This window comes from Electrophorus electricus, chromosome 8 (assembly GCF_013358815.1).
Source record: "Electrophorus electricus isolate fEleEle1 chromosome 8, fEleEle1.pri, whole genome shotgun sequence".
Classification (NCBI taxonomy): domain Eukaryota; kingdom Metazoa; phylum Chordata; class Actinopteri; order Gymnotiformes; family Gymnotidae; genus Electrophorus; species Electrophorus electricus.
This window is the reverse complement of record NC_049542.1, coordinates 23,000,988-23,019,866: the sequence shown is the minus strand read 5'-3', so window position 1 is coordinate 23,019,866 and position 18,879 is coordinate 23,000,988. Positions and strand designations below refer to the sequence as shown.

The 18,879-nt window shown below is 39.8% G+C and overlaps 3 protein-coding genes across 6 annotated transcripts in view; 1 reads left to right on the top strand and 2 right to left on the bottom strand.

The window, feature by feature from the left end:
* tspan13b (tetraspanin 13b) overlaps positions 1-3,346 on the top strand; it is a 5,172-nt gene extending 1,826 nt beyond the window's left edge. For 2 of the 3 annotated variants that reach the window (XM_026995668.2, XM_035529443.1), the window contains exons 3-6: positions 117-197; positions 632-745; positions 1,859-1,969; positions 2,231-3,346. In XM_026995668.2, the coding sequence (XP_026851469.2) occupies positions 117-197; positions 632-745; positions 1,859-1,969; positions 2,231-2,305 (381 nt within the window). In that variant the 3' untranslated portion in view covers positions 2,306-3,346. The remainder of the gene's footprint in view (positions 1-116; positions 198-631; positions 746-1,858; positions 1,970-2,230) is intronic. The other variant, XM_026995669.2, reaches the window with a different exon arrangement.
* Positions 3,347-3,763: 417 nt separating this feature from the next.
* Positions 3,764-5,707, bottom strand: agr2 (anterior gradient 2). The gene is made up of 8 exons (XM_026995670.2): positions 5,669-5,707; positions 5,288-5,417; positions 5,030-5,093; positions 4,825-4,877; positions 4,579-4,655; positions 4,368-4,431; positions 4,187-4,270; positions 3,764-4,037 (listed from the first exon to the last, which is right to left on the bottom strand). Exons 2-8 carry the CDS (start codon positions 5,406-5,408, stop codon positions 3,988-3,990), a joined length of 513 nt encoding a protein of 170 aa, XP_026851471.1. The 5' UTR covers positions 5,409-5,417; positions 5,669-5,707; the 3' UTR covers positions 3,764-3,987.
* Positions 5,708-8,193: 2,486 nt separating this feature from the next.
* Positions 8,194-18,822, bottom strand: ppp1r10 (protein phosphatase 1, regulatory subunit 10). 2 transcript variants are annotated; one of them, XM_026995651.2, is made up of 18 exons: positions 16,820-18,822; positions 14,217-14,332; positions 14,009-14,095; positions 13,752-13,887; positions 13,602-13,653; positions 13,387-13,473; positions 13,093-13,224; positions 12,797-12,902; positions 12,594-12,697; positions 12,245-12,348; positions 11,953-12,112; positions 11,615-11,758; positions 11,277-11,523; positions 11,078-11,153; positions 10,741-10,953; positions 10,470-10,611; positions 9,952-10,311; positions 8,194-9,841 (listed from the first exon to the last, which is right to left on the bottom strand). In XM_026995651.2, the coding sequence occupies exons 2-18, from the start codon at positions 14,321-14,323 to the stop codon at positions 9,717-9,719; spliced, it is 2,382 nt and encodes a 793-aa protein (XP_026851452.2). In that variant the 5' UTR covers positions 14,324-14,332; positions 16,820-18,822; the 3' UTR covers positions 8,194-9,716. The 2 variants fall into 2 exon arrangements, with proteins under 2 accessions (XP_026851452.2, XP_026851451.2); XM_026995650.2 differs by having other exon boundaries at positions 18,336-18,821.
* Positions 18,823-18,879: the final 57 nt, after the last annotated feature.

The window sequence follows — 18,879 nt, the reverse complement described above, 5'->3', positions numbered from 1 at the left end:
CAAACACTCAGTTAAACGTTTGCCAAAGGGAAAGGATGGAAATGCCCATTGTTCTGTTTGACTTCCTGCATGCTAAACTGAACTATTTCTTTACCTTCCTTAATGGCTGGTATTAGTACATGATCACCCTGTTCCTAGTTTTTGTGGTCCAGTTCTGTGTGTCCAGTGTGTGCCTGACCATCAACAAAGAACAGCAAGTACAGATGCTCTGAGTTCTCATGCCATCAACCACAACCTTCATAATGCAGAAATATAAGCATTCCCTCAAGAATAAGCCCTTTCTTAAGTGCACATCAGCTTCACAGACATCAAAAGCATAAAGTTAATTAATTAGGGGCAATTACGGCATGGCATTGCATACAGTGGTGAAAGAAAGGGAAGAATTGCAGTTTGGATTTTTTGCACCAGTTTTCCTGGTAGCAGTGTGTGCAATTATCTAAGCATATTAGAGTTTTACAGAACAGTGTATTTTTTTTAGAAACCTTGCGTGCTAATAAGTATTAGTGTAAACATTTAAACTCTTGCTGTTATCTGTGTGATTGGTGTTCTTTGAGGAGGAAATACTGGGGTAAATGCAGGCTTTTCTTTGCATTTTTGTGTGTGTTTGTGTCTGTCTGTCTGTCTGTGTTAGAGTGAGCTGTTGGAGGTGGGCTGGAACAACTCAAAGTTCACACAGATGGATGTGGAGAAGAACCTCAACTGCTGTGGATTTTACCACATGGCTATCAATGAGACCTGCACTGCTGTAATTCAAATGCACACACCTGCCTGTGCATAATTTAACTTAATGGCATTGTAACTCAGTTTGACATAATGGCAGTTCTGTCAGAGGTTATTTAGTTATTTCTGTTGCCCTCTAGATCTATTAACATCCGTAATCAGTAATCATCATGAAGAAATTCTATGTATAATTACCTTTTTTGTTTATCTCGATTTTCCACGAATTTTCCAAAAAATATGTAGGTTTGTCACAATTATTTGTATCTCTAAATCTTTTCTTTTGTCTAATACTGTTGTCAAAAATATAGATTTTATTATACATGTTGGTTCTGACAAAAGAAATGCATTTTCTGTAGTATCACCTCTTCCCATATCAGATGTGCAGATCCTGCTCACTTTTGTTTAGACACATATAGTGTGTGTACATGCATTGCTATTTTTATTTGTGCCATTTTGTCTGCATTTTGACTGTGTGAACATAAGCTTCATCTCACTTTAGTTCTCATCCACCTCTGTGTAATGAACATGGTGTTGAACATTGGTGCTTTTCATAGTATTGTATCAAAACTTGAAATTTCAGTTGTCGTCTGATCAAGGTAATTGACCTTTAATCCGTGGACACTCACATTTGGGGTTTCTGACTGATACTTTGAGACTTCTAGGACTCTTCACTTGCCTCTTCTCCTTGGTGGGATCAAACAGGGGGCTGTTGCTTGAACATGTTCATTACATCTCCAATCACTTTTAACTACTAACTGGAGATCATTATTTTGTGCTTTCATAGACGTAGATATAGCTATAATCATATATTTATGAAAGTCTCATTTAATTTCTCCAGTTTTCCTTGTGTTGTGAGGTTTAAATCTGGAATACTTTAAAAAAAATGAACAAGAAGTTATCATAATACTAAGAAGAAGGATAATAAGATAGTATAATTTTATGTGTGGTGCTGCTAAATGTCAGCCCACTTACTGAAACATGCAACCACATACAAAGTTGATGTAATTTAAGTCCGGATAGCATCAGGCAGTGTCTGAGATCATGCACTGGGTTTGTGGTTAGGAGAGCATCTGTTCACATGATCTATTCCAGAAAAGTACAAATTGGTTGCACTTGTTGGTCATGCCGCCCCGTACAGGCCTGTTTCCCTCATGCAACTTGTAACACCTGTGCGGTGAAGCTTCAGGAGCATGTGGGTGAGGTGCTACGTTTCGTGGGAGAGACTGGCCTTTTCTTCAGCTTCACAGAGGTGAGCAGCCTCCTCCTGTAACCCTTGACTTCCCTCTGGTTTTCTCCTCTTTTTCTATTTCTTTCCCATCATCTTATCTGGACATGTTTTCTTCACAGTCCACTGTAGGACTTTCTGCACCTAGTCTGTCATTCAGATGTTTTATTGTTAGCGGAATATACCTTTTGTGGCATTCAAAGCTGAAATTTTCATTTGCTCTTCTGACGCTGGTATGCTCCATTTGTGAACAAGTAACTATTTCTCTTTGTCTGCCTCTTTCAGATCCTGGCAGTGTGGTTAACATACAGGTACAGGAACCAAAAAGATCCACGGGCCAACCCCAGTGCCTTTCTGTAATCCATAGAGTAGCTGTCACAGTTACTTCCTTTGGTCTGTCCTGTTCATATGTCTAACCACTGGACATGTTGCTGGAGCTCTGTAAGGGACAAGAAGTGTGTCTTTCTCTGAAATGAAGATCAGTGCTAGTTTTGCTGCTCTGTGGACGTCAGTTTTTAAAAGTGCATTGTGCTGAGGCAAAAGACGTTCTGTGTATTATGATGGTATAATTTTGTTTGAAGTTGTTTCTGAATTGAGCTACTACTACACCAATTGCAATACTGGAACTGAGACCTTACCTTATGCAGTAGACACTTGTCACACCTATGGGCTAAAGGAATGAGCATCTCCAAGATCAATCTAAAATATGGACATCAGAATGTGGAGAAAAAAACAATCACTGTATTACATACAGTAAAATGGGCTATGATGACTAAGACGTGTGTGTGTGTGCATGACCATATTTATATTCCAGTTGGGCCAGGTGTCTATTGATTGGATGAACACTGTTTTTAATTCCTACAATCTAGGTAATTAGTTTCCTTTATTGCACTATGCCGAACTAACACATGGATAGAGTACTCTGTGTACATGCACAATATCAGTCACCCAGAAGATACAGATCATGTGAATGCAATAAGTCATCACGCTTTTCTTTCTTTTTCTTTTTTGGCAGGTAATGTGTATTTTATATAAACTTGTGCATGGTTTTTGTAGACTTGGTTATTTTCTTTTTTGCATACCTGAATATGATAAAAAAAAAAAAATATTCATCAATTAACAGAACAATGCAATCTTGAAAACCCTTTTAGCTGAATGATCTTAATTTGACACATAGGTTGGCAATGGCAGATTTCATGTAATAATTGAATGTTTTATGCAATCTTTTTATTAAGTCTGTGCATGTGCGCGCACACACACACATTTGTGCATATGTCACTGCCCAAAGTTTGGTTTTGTCCTTTTCTTAGCAGCCTGCATCCATACCCTATGGTTCTGTGAACTATGCACTCACACTTAAAAAAATCACACAAAAGAATAAAGAGGACATGGATAATTTGATGTTCTGTTCAGACCAGTTTTTATTCTACATAATGACAGGGTTGCCATTAGGGCTTGGAGTTTAGATTTCTTTTCTTATGCTAAGTCAGACATTTCTTACAAAAAAAGGTTTCCTCAATCCTTCCAGCCAATCAGTGACTGACACACGAGTCTTTGTGTAGCCAAGAAACTCCCTGGAGAACAAAAGGTGCTTTGGGCTGCAAAACGGTAACCAAGCAACAGTGTGACTCAGGAAGGCACCTCACTGGTTTCACTGGCTCCTCCTTGCAGGATATAGGCCAGACCTGCACACTTAATGCATGCTGTAAATTAATGAAACATGCTCCAATTCCTGGAGGCATATTTTAGCTATTTTTTGTTTTCCTAAGTTATATTATCCCCATTTCATTTACCAGTAGGAATGCCAACACAAATATGTTTGAAGCAGTTTATTTTTTATTTATTCAAAAAAGAGTGCATCACTGATGCAGTACATTAGATGAAAAGCTCTTTAAGACTGACAGTAACATTAGGTCAAATGAACATGTCTAAAGTGAATTTAGAGATTTACAGTGCGTTTCTTTACATCAGTAAACAACAAACATAAGCACTCAGTGGGATGAACATCCACTGTGGGACCAAAGGCATCATCTCCTTTCATTTCATAGTTCTGTTTTCAGGAATTTCTTGGCTCTCTGCATGTTGCTCAACACTGTTAGAATGAATAAAAATGTCAGTGCCTAAAATAGAGCAGTTATGACTTGTTGGAATGACTTTTGTAATGCTCATATAAAGATTTTTGGGTATGCGAAACACTGAATTACAGTTTGAACTGAGTGAGTAGTTTTTTCTTCCACTTACTGAGTTTCAGGTCACTTGGCTCATAGGCGTACATGCGGTTGGAGTAGCGGCCAGTGATGTCAGCACGAACAGTCATTGAGGGGTCTGAAGAAAAACAGGAATTATTCAGTTAGTCTTTTGTAAAAGAAAGATGCCTTATCACAATCGGACAGACCATATCTCTTGCATGTGGTACACTCACCAACAAAGAGGATTCTGGGAACGTACTGCCCATCAGGCGACAAATGCTTGTCTGTGGTTTCATACTGTTTAAAAAAAGAAAATCCAATATCAGATTTAAAAGCATATACATTTTCTTCAGAGTATTTCTTTAGCATAAACATGCCCTTTTCCTTATTATGTCCTGGGCTTAAACATCTTTTTCATTATTATAAAATAAGTTAAAAACTCACCACCAGGTTCAAGAGAATAAAGTCTTCATCAGCAAGCTTCTGGATCTCTTTGTCCTCAGCAAAAGCCTTCTTCAGAGCTGTAAAAGAACAAATATTTGCTTTCCTAAAGTTTGAGGAACTGCTCTAATAATTTAAAATGTGCACATAATCCATAATCCATTAACAGACATAAAACAGCAGAAGGGAATGAATCTTAAGGAAGAAGGCTACAGCCGAATGCCCTGTTAGCTGAAATTAAAGTCTTACACTGGCTGTGTGGGCAGTCATCCAAGTGGAAGATGACCATAAGAGGCTTGTTCCTGTGGAAGTAGTTTTGTTGATTAAAAAACGCTCCTTGCACTCAGGGTACATAAAGCAACTGCACGCACCACCAAAGGATACTGCGCTGAATTAGGCAGCATCAAATTAAATTAAACCAAATACAGTAGAAAAGTGAAGGTTGGGTTCTCACTGTGAGCGTGCCCAGAAAAGTGCCTCTTCATATGTCTGCGCCCAAATCAGCTGATCACCCCATCCTCCAAGGGAAATGGTGCAAAACAAAACCACTTATGTAGACCTAACATAATATATGTTTGCCCTTTGTTGTTAAAATTATGAAAGTAGCAAATAGGAAAAACCTTGATCCTCAGACTCAGAGTCCAAGGGTTCTCACTGAACATACTACTGATGCTACAAATATGCATACATGCAGTGAAAAAGCGCAGCTCACCTCTAGAGAGAGTCTGGGGGACTCTCTTCTCTTTCTTGACAGCGGCTTGCTTCTCTGTCTTGCCCATGGTAGAGCTCAAGGTCACCAGGACCAAAAATATTGTCAACAATTGTCTAGTCATCTTCCCCAGCTGGTCAGAAAAAAATCAGTCATCATACAGCTGTTAGAAAAGGCTGAAATGAAAGTCATTTTTCTGTCTTGCAAACGTTCCTGAAAACAGCAGCACAGCAGACATTAAACCACATTCCATGCTGTAGAAATTATACCAAAAAATTATATATATTGGCTACAAATAGCAAATGAATTAAGTGTCCAAAAAGCAGCAGTGAAACATACATAAGTAGAAAAAAGGAAGTTTTGGTGGATGTGGAGTATTCTCACCTGATCTCTGGTGTCTCTCTGGTGTGTGTTTACACTCAGGCTCTCGGTCCTGTTGCAGAGTTATTCCCTCACCTGAGGGGCATTTATACACCTATGCACCTGCTTGTCCCTCCCCCTTTGCGCTCCTCTTCTGGAATGTGTGATTCAATGACCTGGGTGCTTTCCTGTTCTATGCTAAGACTATTCCTCTACATATGTACATTAATAATGTTTCATATGTTAAAGCAATTGTTGTGAATTATTGGTTCAATAACATGCAACAATAAAGGGATTTTTAAAGCTGGGTATTCCTTAATAGGTTGAAATGAAAGTGCATTTTGGCTCTGGTCCAAGGACAGGTCAGCATATTGTAATGAAATTCAACTTGGAGAGTCCAGTGATTAGGCCTTTTGTGATTGGCTCAGATCTTATCTATGATGAGATGAGTTTAGTCTAATAAGTTATGTACTGCATTCTGAATATAACAACTTTAATAAAACTAAATATGTAAATCAGTTATCAACAAATAATGCACCGATTTGTTTCTGTTTATTGTTTGTTATATAATAAAATCAATATAAGTTACAAGATGATATATATGTAGCATACATACATAGATATTAGTTATCATCTTATAATGAAGATGAATAATACAAATCTGGAATTTTTCTGGAATCATTACATCCTTGCACTGGAGTGACAGTCTTTGGACTGGAGTTTTTTGGGGTGCTTGGCATAGTCCCAGCTGGTGTTTGAACCTAACATTTCACCCATCATTGCTTTAACAATGTAAGAGGAGGACATAAGAATGAGCACTGTTTGCTGAGGTTGAGAGTCACAGCTAATGAGTTAGTTTATTCCTTTACTTTACTAGGCACACAGACTGGAAATAGTTTTAAAGGGACTTCCTCTAGGCCTTTATTTTGCCCTCATATATAAATGTATTTTAAAAAGAAACCAATAACTCTCTCACTCTCTCCCTGGTAAACTGTTGGGTGTGTTTTATGTACAGAACTTTAATGTATTCGTGTCCACGGCAACTGGATGGAATCAACTGTTAAAAGCCCATCCCCCAAACAGAACGGGACACTTAAGAAGGAAGTTGCTTGACCGTTAATGCACTTTGTAAAGATTGACGTGTCCTTACAATTTTTGCTCCTTTAATGACAAAAGGTTGCTGCTGTTATTTTGTTTGTTTGGATTTCACCCCATAACTTCCTGGACATTTTATGGTTTTAAACTTTAAATGTTAAAGGTTTAAACTTTTTGTTCCTGTAATGCTGATTTTATTCTTAATGCATGGGGATGACAAAAATAATTTTCACAGAGAAGGTTTTTATTTGTTTTATGCTGGCTTATAATATAAACTAAGATGTCATATCTTAAAAGAGCAGTGAAATAATGTAGTTAAAGAGTTTATTATGGGTTACAAGAGCCAACAATCCATTTCACGTTCTAGCAGAAAGTGAATGTGCACATCCTAAGTGATCCACCTCTCTAAAGGAATAATGCTGTGATTCAGGGCTGACAAAGGCCTTTCCTTGCTGGGGTTCTGGGATAATGTGACCACTGTGGATCAATGCTGTCTTTGTCCTGGGCTCAAACATCTCCAGGCCTGTTTGACAAACCAATACCATGGCAGCAGAATGAGTGAGCTTGATATGCTGTTCTCTCCCTTTCCTTTAGAAAAAAAGTGCTTTAATTTTTAAAATTTTGTTTATGCTGCAAACTGGGTATCTTCTGGTTGATGAAACGATATGGACCTTGGATTGAATAGAACATCTACTTTTGAAGTTTGGAAACAAAGCATTGTGCATGGTAGAGTTTTGACACTGCAGTGTGAAATTTAATGAAAATTATGTCTTTTTAGTGTAAAGGGTATTAACTCTTCCAGTTAATACTGGAAATTTGAAATTACATAGCAATTAATAAATGTATATAGTACATCATCTACTAAATGCATTTTGTTCCATCATCATGGAACACAACTACCTGTTGCTGTGATGCATAGACATTCTAGAGATCACAAAAGGGAGGTATGAGGTATGGAAGTATGAATGGGTGTTGATAGTTATCAAAGCTTTGCTGAGGTGTACTAAAACTCATTCTCTTCTAGCTTAAAAGCTCTCTCTACTCCATGTCAATATTTGTCTTCAAGGGTGGGGAGTAAGGGCCGTTCCTGTTCACACACTGCTCCGGTCATCTTTGCTCAGTCCCGCCCTTAGAACACGGATATGTCATCCAGGAAGGCAAATGGCAGGATATCTGATTGGGGGAGCAGGACATAATTCAGCCATAGCTATTGGCTAGCAAAGCATGCAGGTGCAGAAGTCAAATACATCCCTTTTTGATGAACAATTTTTAGAGGTTTAACAGTCATTAAAATGAGTGAACATTAATAACTACTTTTTAAAATAAATTCCTGGAATATGGTTTGAAAGAGTTGACATCATACAACTCCCATCAAGAGAAATGAACTAATACTAATATAATAACATTTGTTGTTTGAGCTTATAAATATTGCAGTGATGACATCTCCATCTAAATCAATTTTATAACATTTATTAACACATGTAGAAAAACCCTTTACAGATATTTGTATATACTTATAAATGTGTTTATGCACTATACTCTGACCAACAGACTGACTTACCTCTCTAATGCCTCAAGTGGATAGAGACAAAAAGAAAAATTACTAGACTTAAGAAAATAAAAACATAGGGAAGAAAGAAAAAAAAAAAAAAGTCCCAGAAGAGACGCAAAGGCCACTGTTTTCACAGAAAACACTTTGGATAATGTTGGCCCAGAGAGTGGTTCTAAGCCCAGGCCAGGCCCAGTTGAACACTGATGGACAAGGAGATACATGACTCAGCAGTGACCCATACACGACTAACAGCTGAACTCCACAGTCATGCTTTACAGCTGAGTGAGTGAGTGCATGGACATACGCTGAAAGAAATGATAGCATGAATGTTATCTTGAAAATAATGAAATCTAATCACCTTGATTGTCACACTATGTATCAGGGTTTTTTTCTTTAAATAAGTTTGGTTTATGTGGCTCAGACATATTATTTAACAGTGTTCCAAAAGCTTGTGCTTCCCTTTCTTCTGCATCTAATGAACACCTTAGTAACGATACTGGACAACAGGGTTCCTACAAAGCATGCTCTTTGTAAACCCCTTTTTCATACATTGTAGGACCTGTGAGATTTTCTGCCAACACCACAAACACAGGCAGGAAGCCTCAACTTTATATGTGCCAAGTGTCTAGCCAATCTGCTTGGCCAAGAATGGTGGCTGGGGAGTGTGGCATTTCATACAATACAGATTAAGGTGCTTTTCAAGCCAAGGGTTTAAACCTGTGTATAGAGGGGAACAACAAATTATTTGTCCTCTTCCACAGTGTTTAAAACAAACAAAAAAAAACCTCAAAATCACATTTCTTCCACAGTGGAGATTATATGGCAACACATCAGGTCTTCCCAAGTTTTGTAGTGCCAAAACAAATTCAAAGCCCCCCAAAATATAAAAGGGATTACCACTGGAACAGAGAAATACAACTCTGCCATTACAGTCCAAAACAAAATGCTTCCTCATAGTGGTCATAGAATGAGTGGGACACGAGCTTCAGCAGTTACTGTAGTACATATAATCACAAAAATATATATTATGTACACAAATGATCTCGATAAACACAAAGTGTCACAGGAAGAGTCCGTGTCTGCCGGTGCTTAAACATTCTCCACTGACAGAACCAAATCTCTATATGGTTGAGTACATTTCAAGAGTTGAATATTTAGATCTTAACCAGTCATAGCTTTCGTTTCCATATAGAGGAAAAAAAACAATCAGTAATATCAGGGCCAGGTTGGTGCTTTGTGTCTTCATCTCTTGTCAGGCAGCTTTAAACACTGAGGAGGAATAAATGGCTTCATCTCAACAAAATTAAAACCATTGATCCTGTTCATCCTCCTCTTCTGAGTCAGGCACAAGACGTCTCTTAGGCGCATTTTGAGTCTTACTGCCCCCTTGTGTGGAAGTGTGTGTTAGGAAGGGGTGGTTTTACATTAATGCCCATGTTGTGGGGGCAATGGTGGACCATTCACCCCTGGGTGGTAGAATGCACAGTTGTTTTCATATCTGCAATTTCCCTTCATCATGAAATGGCGACACACTGGCCTCTTTGACATGTCTAAGGAAAAGAAAGAGAGTATGTAATTAAAGATTAGCTTACATACAAATTGTACACCATTTTAAGAATTTTGAATTAAAACTCTATGGTCTTGTATTAGACTAACTAACCTCCCATGTTGTTATGACCCCCTCGGGGACCCCCTCGACCACCTCTTCCTCTAAATCCTTGGTCTCCTCTTCCTCTGCCGCGGTGAAAGTGGCCTCCGCGGTGGGGACCGCCTCTCATGGACTCATCGCCCCAGTAGTTGCCGTTGTCTCCGCCACGCCCCTGGGGGCCAGGTGGGGGCCCCATCATACGAGGGCCACTGCCTGCATTGTAAGGGGGTCCATGGCCGTGGGGCGGAGGTGGGTGATTGAAATGAGGGCCGCCAGGGGGCTTATTGGGGGGGTAGCCCCCATTCATGGGCATCTGCATGTTCATGTTGTTCATGTTTATGCCTGGGCCGTGACCTAGCAAACCTGTGTTCACTGTAAGGGGAAGGGAGAGAATGAGTGCAAACTGTTAGTTTGGAATAGTGATATTCTTGTTTAAAAACAAACAAACAAACAAATAAAAACAGTTGAATAAATATAAATATTCCTAGCTGGTTCAGTGTGACTGGATTTATTAAGGCTGAGATGCTTACTGGGTGGTGCATTGACCGGTGGGTTCTGGTTCTGATTTTGGTTCTGGTTCTGTTGTAAGGATCCCAAGAGTTGCTTGATCTTGTCTGAGAAATCAGGCTGCTTTATCAGATCCTCTGCCGACTGGTTAGAACCTTGTGCACCCTAAAAAAAGACATCACAAAATCAACTCAGCTGCTGGAAGCCAAAGAGACAGACGGGAAATAAGAAGGTTATTCTTAAGGTAGCAATAAGAAGGTTAATACTAGACAACCTCTACACTGCTTTACCCACCATGATGGAGTTGAGCAGCTCCTGGACGTTCACTGCGGGATTGTTGGGCGGCGGCGCGTTGCCCTGTGTCTGGGGGCTACGACTACTATTGCCCAGGCTACCCATCAGGTTAGCCAGGACAGGGGGCAGCTTAGAGCCCTCCTGTGGTGCAGAGGGAGGGCATGACGAAGCAGTGGTGTCAGTCGACTCCATGTCTTCCATCATCGTGCAGTCCTGGGTCAGCACACACAGGGAGAAACTCGTTAAGTTTGATTTTAAATGTTACAATTCGCTCTGAGCTGAAGGTGTTACATTATACAGGCAGCATGAGTGAATGGAGGCAGTGAAGGCATCTTACCTCGTCCAGGGGAATGAGTCGTGGGGGCATGGGCTCATAAGGTTCTGGGTCTGGCTCATGGGGGCTGTCTGGAACACTACACAGAGTGGGAGGGACAGCAACATTTCAATCCACTCTTAGACTGCAAGGCTGAGAGAGCCAAAACAACACAATAAATGTCAAATTCCCCTGAAAAGTAACAGTGCAGGTAGCCACTCACCTCTCTTTGTTGAGGAAGATCTCCTGGAGGATGCCCATCTCCCTGTCCCTTTGGGTCAGCTTCTCACTGCTGTTGGCACCCGGAATGACCAGGCTGCCCGACAGGGTCAGAGGCCGCGGGGGAGTCCAGGGCACTCTCTCCTCCATGGTGTCATGGGACAGCCGACGGGCCATCTCGAATGTCTGCCTGTCCATCATCAGCTCCCGTTTTGCTGCCTCACCAAAGTCCTTTATCTTATTGACATTCACTGAGGGTAATGGAAAGAGGGTATGACTTATTACCTCATAAACAAGCACTCTGGAAGCAATCAACACTGAGAGACATGGTTCCTTCCTTACCTCTCTCAGTCTCATCCAGGTCAAAGTAGAAGTATTCTTTAAGGTTATCATCTTCTGCCCAGCGGACGGTCTTCTTTTTCTTTCCTTTCTTTGTCAGACTCTCTTCCTCTCCACGTGGCTCTGAAAGTGCATTGGGTTTATCTCCTGGAGGAGACAGAGAGTAAGAAAAATTTACTCTGTTAATTTGTCATTTATGACATACATGGAGCTAAAAGAACACATAAGTGTTTGAATGATCGCCCTGGGATAGAAACGTAAGCATGCTAAAGTGTGGCCTGCACATGGGTTCAAACAACAGCTCAGAGGCTGTGGGCTATGAAAGCGGTGCACTAACTCACCAGTGTCCATAGCCTCGGGGTCCTCTGTGGGCACAGGTGTGCCAGGCTGCTCTAGGTCTTGAGGTTCATGAGGAGGGGTCTGAGAGGATGGAGTCTCGGGGGAGGAAGGCTTGGTCTGTGAGCTGGAGTACACCTGAGCCTTGCTGTCAAATGGACATGGCTGCAGCAGAGCCAGAAAAGACAGAAGAGGGGTGAGGACAAAAGAGTAAGACTAGAGTAGGCAGAGGAGAGAATGTGAGATTTTGCTGAGACAACAGTTAAAGTTGTTCTAATCCAGGACATTTAATTCTACCTTATTGGAGGTAGGAGAGGCTGCCTTAGGTTTCTTCTTCTTGATCTTAATTCCAGGCACTGGAGCAGAATTGAGGGCATCAAGGAACCCAGGGCTCTCCATAGCTAATGGTATAGTGGAACAGTTACAAGAAATTTAATACTGGCAGCAAGGCAAAGTGTCAAATAAGATTATATCAAACCTTACATTAGAATAATCTTAGATTAACCAAAAGCACATCATAATTGACCAACACCACATTTTATGGTATAAAACATTACAGTACAAATATAGAAATGTTATTAAAAGACACTGCATAATTACCATTAAGTACATTATGTGTGGGGGGTTTTTTTAAACAAGTGCTTACGTTGTGGGGGTATGAGCTTGACTTTAATCTCTTTTGCAGAGTTGGGGGTGGTGTTTAGTGGCTTATACTTCTTCTCCACAGGGGGTGCATCAGACAAAGAGGAACTGGAGAGGACAAAAAAGTGTCAGAGACATAAGTTCAACAAAAAAGTCCAGAGAGGAGCAAATACAATCAAGAAGAAAAGTGGAAATGTTTTATTTCACCTAGGCCTTTTAAGGACAGCTGGTTTGATTATGTATTTGTCACCAAGCTGGGGCACAGTAGGGACCTTTTTTGTAGGAACTGGTGTTGGGGTCTCTACTTCCAAACCTATTGAAATTTAGATACAAAAATAAATTAATAAAAAGGGACACAGGCCCATAGAATCTGTTTTCTAATATAAAATTCAGATACACCCAAATACTTTAAGCATAAAACACCAAAAACATTATGTTTACTCCCAAAGGTAATAAAAAATAAATTCTCTAGAAAACAAATTGGCTGATTAGGAGGCACAGACCTGTGGAGCGGATTTTGGCGTGGCTGGGAGCATGGGCTTTTGGCTTTTCCCGCTTCCTCTCCTCATCTGTGCCCTTCTCTCCAGCCTTTATCTCAGGACGCACTTTACTCTCTTCTTTTTTTCGTTTTTTGTCTGAAAAACAAAGCAATTGTGGTGAACAACAAGCGCTCACATGGCATTCATATTGCTGAGGCAATAAGTCAATGTGAACATAAAACACTACAAGAGGGTGATGAAAACGCTGCAGCAAAGAAGATAAATGAGGAAAGGGACACTGGAAGAGGGAACAACTACCATTGGGAGAGGCTCCACTGGTAACGCTCTGAGAACGAATAATGGCCATCCAGCCATCTACAAGTACTGAGGCAAGCTTCCTCAGATCTGTAAGAAACAAACAATAAATATGAGTAAAAACATATGAAAATAACCACAACGCACAAGGGAGAATCATGTGAGTAGGCCATACAGTGCTTGTGATAGAATTACAGGCATGATTTGAATGGCTGTACCTTCAGTCTCCCCACTCTTGCTCAGATGCTTAACCAACTTGGCTGTGTTATTCTAGGATGTGAAAGAGAGCATAAATCAATAAATAAATACCAAAACATATTTGTCAGCAGCCTCACAGTGTCAGAAGAATGCTGGCAGTGGAGAGCTACCTGTTTGAGGTGGTCCACAGTGAGGGGCAGCTTCTGGAGCGTGAGCAGAATAAGCTGTAGCAGGGGCGTGTTGGTGGTGCTCTTAGAGTAGGTCAACCATGAGTTCAGCAGCTTGTAACCACCAACACGGATAAATCTATAGGGTGGAATCAAAGAGTTCGGCACAAAAGGAAAAAGTGCAACATTAACTTTTTTCTTCAAATGAAGACAAAAGGAAGTTACTGTTGATTGGTAGTATTATATATGCTTGAACATACCGATTAAGGATGTCATGAGACTTGGTCTGCAGCAAGATGTTGAGGTACATGCATCTACTGACCATTTTATGAGAGGCCTTCATGAGACTGTTCCAAAAATGGTAAAGAAAACATGGGGGAATTAGGCTCAGCATAAGCAGAGGATCATCAGCAATTTGACAGATTTATCCAACTGATTTGCATATATGAATGTTTTCACATTTCTCACCTGAACACTTTGGCAACACCTTCCAGACTGCGCAGCTCTCCATCCTTTCCAAGCAGAGCCTCCACCCCTTTCAGCACCTCCCTGGGGTCTACCGGGCCCACCGCCATTACAGGATACTGACAGACCAGGGAGAGGGAGGGAGAGATTAAGTGCCATTTATATATTCCTTCCATGGGTAACATATCCAAATACTACTCGGATTGTTGCTGGGGGAACATCTGTGCAGGACATGACTCACTGAAGCTGGCACTGTTGCTGAAGATAAGCAGTATGATGTACCAGCAAAAGTTACAGGGAGCTCATTGGAACAAGGAAATGCACACGGGGTGAAAATCAACTAATTCCACCACAATCAGTCTCACCAATGTACACCGCACTAGAATGACCACATCAACTAAATCCTCAGAAAGCAGGGGAGAGAACGATGAACAAGGAAATACAGTCACGTGACCAGTCATATCAGGCACACTGCAAGTATAATTGCTACCTTAAATGTAGTCAGTACAGATGAAAAACTTTCTGTTAAGCTTAGCTGTCAAAGTACACATCACGTCAGTAGAGTTGAGTCATGATTTGAGATAGACAGTGATGGGAATGACCACTGATAAAGACAGTTTGGGTCCTGTGGCATAGTCAACATAGGACTTTCTGCACTTTCTAGACTTTTCTATTCATGATCTTAATTACTCTTCTGACATAAAAGCAACATGTCATTTTTTATGAAATGTGTATGCGAAGTTTCACTGACATCTGTTTTGATTCATGGATTGCCAAAAATAATACAGTACACTGAAACTTGCATGGTATGAAAAAACTACATGCATAATGAACCTGACCACCTATCCCCCCCCCCCCCCCAAGTCTGTCATATAGCCTTTAGCATTTGAGTAGGTTTTCAACAAACTATATAAATTATATGATACTACACATCTTAAACTCTGGTAAAGGCTGATAAGCAAATTACACATTACATCTCAACACTGATATATGCTGTTCTAAAGAGACAGTGTGGCTACAAACAATTCTGAAAATATATTATTGCTAGGAGACCCACCTGCTCTCCTTATAATATGTTCATATACATGTATTTTTTATATGGTAAAGCTCCTCAACACAGATATAGCCTACTGTAAAACAAACAAACACACACACACACACACACACACACACACACACACACACACACACACACATACGTATGCACACATACATATACATACACTCATACATATGCATGCATACATACCTACCTACATATATATATATACATTGTTTTTCATTGTCAGAATGTCAAGTCAGTCATGTGCAATGTTTTACAATAGTTGTAATATTTTTTTTACAAAGAACTATGAAAATAATATTGGAGAACATAAGTAAAGCTAAAAGGGGTTACTTTTTTATTCAAGGACTTTCTATAGGCATAATATTTGTGATCGTCATCATCAGAATGTTCTGTGTAAAAAATATATGGGCACACTGAAAATATATTGTCTAATCTCTGATATTTACAAACACACTACCAAAAAAAAACAAAAACTGAAAAGAAAGCATGTGATTGGTCAGTCCAGCAACCTAGAACACACTTGTGTTTGGCAGCAAACCTGTTTCAGAATATAAATGGTCTCAAATACAAATCTGATTTACAAAACATAGCTCTCACCTGGTATCAGTGAACAGGACTAATCCTTTCTCTAAGATTTAAACTTTGAGGCATACAAACTTGAAGGCACAAAACTAACATCCTTCAATGTGAATATTGAAATAAATTTATTTATATACAAGTTTACTATGAATTGCTCTGTATTGATTAAACAAATTTACATACGTTTTTAAATGAAAATGCTCTTGGTTTATTCGTTAAGGTCTTTGTGGAACTGATCTGTCTCCATCTTGTGGCTAAAATTATGACTAAATCGGGTCATGTGGTAGGGGTTTACAAGTGTTGCCAGAAGTTTCAAACCCAGATGTTGAAAATAACTAAAAGTAGAATATAAAATAATTTCGTTAGATATGCTTGTTGAAAATAACACTATAATTAATTACAAGGTAAATGAACAGAAAAACGAACTGCGTCAGCACTTTACGTGATTGTGTCCACTTTACAACCCGTGAAGCTTATTACGAAACCATGCTTTTTGAAGAAGCGATCTAACGCATACGCGAAAGGGGTGGAGTGGCGAAGAGTGCAGACGTCAAGTTTGCCCCGCCCACACATGGGCGTTACTCTTTAAGACTCCGCAGCTGCTCAGCCTAAGCTGAACGAAGACCTTCGAATCCAACATTTGGCGAAACTTGCGTGTGTTACTACACCGAAAACGTGTGGCCAACATTACACACATACAAAAAAAAATAATTAATTGAAAAATAAATAAACAAACAAAAATATAAATAAAAAATAACTACGACTGCTCCACGTTCTATATACAGACTGGGGTCCGGCATGCAAACTTTTACTAGCGAATTATTCTGTATAGTCTTGTCGTATGCTTATTTCCCGAGGGTGATGATAATGTTGGCCTATATGTAGAGAAACTGAATGAAAATAAAATCAAACTAATTTGTAATCGGACAAATGTCATGTGAGAAATCAGGTTTTGTCTTACCCGGAAAAGTGTTGTTGTTGAAGTTTTTATAGTCTCAGAACTCCATTACATGGAACATTACACACAATTCCTGAAAACGTCACAACTGTTACAAACGTAAACACAGTAAACAAGTGACAATTATTCTGAAAACCAATGTATTTACACTGAAACCAACTATCATATTGATCAATATGGCCACCACTGAGGGAAAACGAATTGGAGTTTTTCATGAACAGAATCCGCTGGTTTAGTTGCCAAAACATTAAATATCTTTTGAACTGCATCACAGACGTGAAAGTGCTGCTCTTTGCACCCCCACTGTAAATCCTCTGCTTAGGCATCATTACCTATTTTATCTGGGATTTAGTAGAAACTGTCCGTCATGCCCTCTTCTGTATGTTTCACCATGTTTTTGAAATTACTCAGAATAATTCGGCATGACAAAATATTTGACATTCAGCACAATATATTGCACTAAAGGCCCCATTATATAACGGGAGCCGTCGCAGATTAGAGCTCTTTTTCGCCATCTGTCGGACTCCTGCATCCGTAAGATCGCCAGAGAACGACTCGCGAGTCCTCTGATTCGCTCGATGCTGGTCTAAGCTCTGCCCTCTTTTGTTAACCAATTCATGTCAAGTGAGCTCGAAACAAGGAACTGTGTTGAAGAAGAAGCTCGGGTGCCATCTTGAAATACAAATAAATGCTCAAAAGTAGTTACGGTAATTTCATCCGACATGCATTCACGCTTGCAATTTAAGCACTCGCGGAAAATAGAAATGGGTACTTTGGTTGGCTACGACAGACAATACCAGACAACCGAGCTGAGCAAATAAATACAGCCTAGTTTCAAAAACAAAGCCACCATTGCCTGCAGTGATCCCAGCAAAGGACAACCTGTCCGCCATATTAGAGCAAAAAATCGACTAGACAAATAGCCTATTCTACTCGGCATTTCACGGCTAACCTCAACCGCTTGCTAATCATAATAGGCACAGACGCAATCTTTATATCAAGAGTGCCGTATATCCTTAATGGGAGGTTTATTTCATACTACCAAGGTTCGCCAATATCAAACGATAGAAAAATACGTTGCTTTTCAGCCCTTGCACGTCCCGTTCGACTACATCCAGTCGCCAACTTGCAATCTTTATGTGTAGATTGCGTTGTTCCAATGAGCTCTCCTTTCGATCAAATTAGCACAAATTTAGACATCCTATGTTGTGGCAATCTTTATGTACAGATTGCTTATGAGAAGCGATCGCTAGCTTATATATATATCCTTAATTACTAGAATTGCAAATCCGTCTCACACACAAAGAGAAACAGGGCTTTCCGCCACTGCTAACTTTGCAGTGTGAGCTCATACGCTAGCTAGCTTACTCGCTTTATCTGTATACTGAATTTTATATTTGCCACCTTTAAGGGCTAACTGAGTTACGTTAGCTAGAGATGCCTCTTTTGTTTTAAATCATTTCCAAAACAAATGATTAGCTCTTAAATTTCGATTCAAATTGGTTTGAAAAACACTTACTATTTATAAATCTCCTCTGCGTCTCGGGTACCTATATATTGTGCTTAACAGCAACAATTTTCAGAATTTAACAGTTTAAGAGCCTAAACTGTTATGTCTTTATATCATTATGGCTGAAAAATGTCTTAATGGGCGGGATTGTGGTGGCTATAATCTATCTTTTCCTTCTTGAACAATCTGGAGCCAAAAAATAGTAAGCAAATGTCCGTTACTCGAGTAGAAAAAACATGTTTTTTGGGGTTTTGATCTTCATACACAGTTGAAAAATCCTCGACGCCAGATCTTCAGTGAGACCAGTTTTAAACCTGCAACAAAGAACAGGAATAAACGTCGATTATAAAAATAATACGATAAATGGGAAACGACTGAAGACTCAAAACTATACCAAAAGCGTTTACATGTATCAACATTTAAGTCCAAACGGAATACGAGCAAGAACGCTTAAAATAATTATATGCGTCGTTCAAAAAAGTCGTGAAAACCACCTCCGAACCCTTACTTACCTCAGACAAATCCAGGAATGATCTAGAAGGGTGTGCCTCGA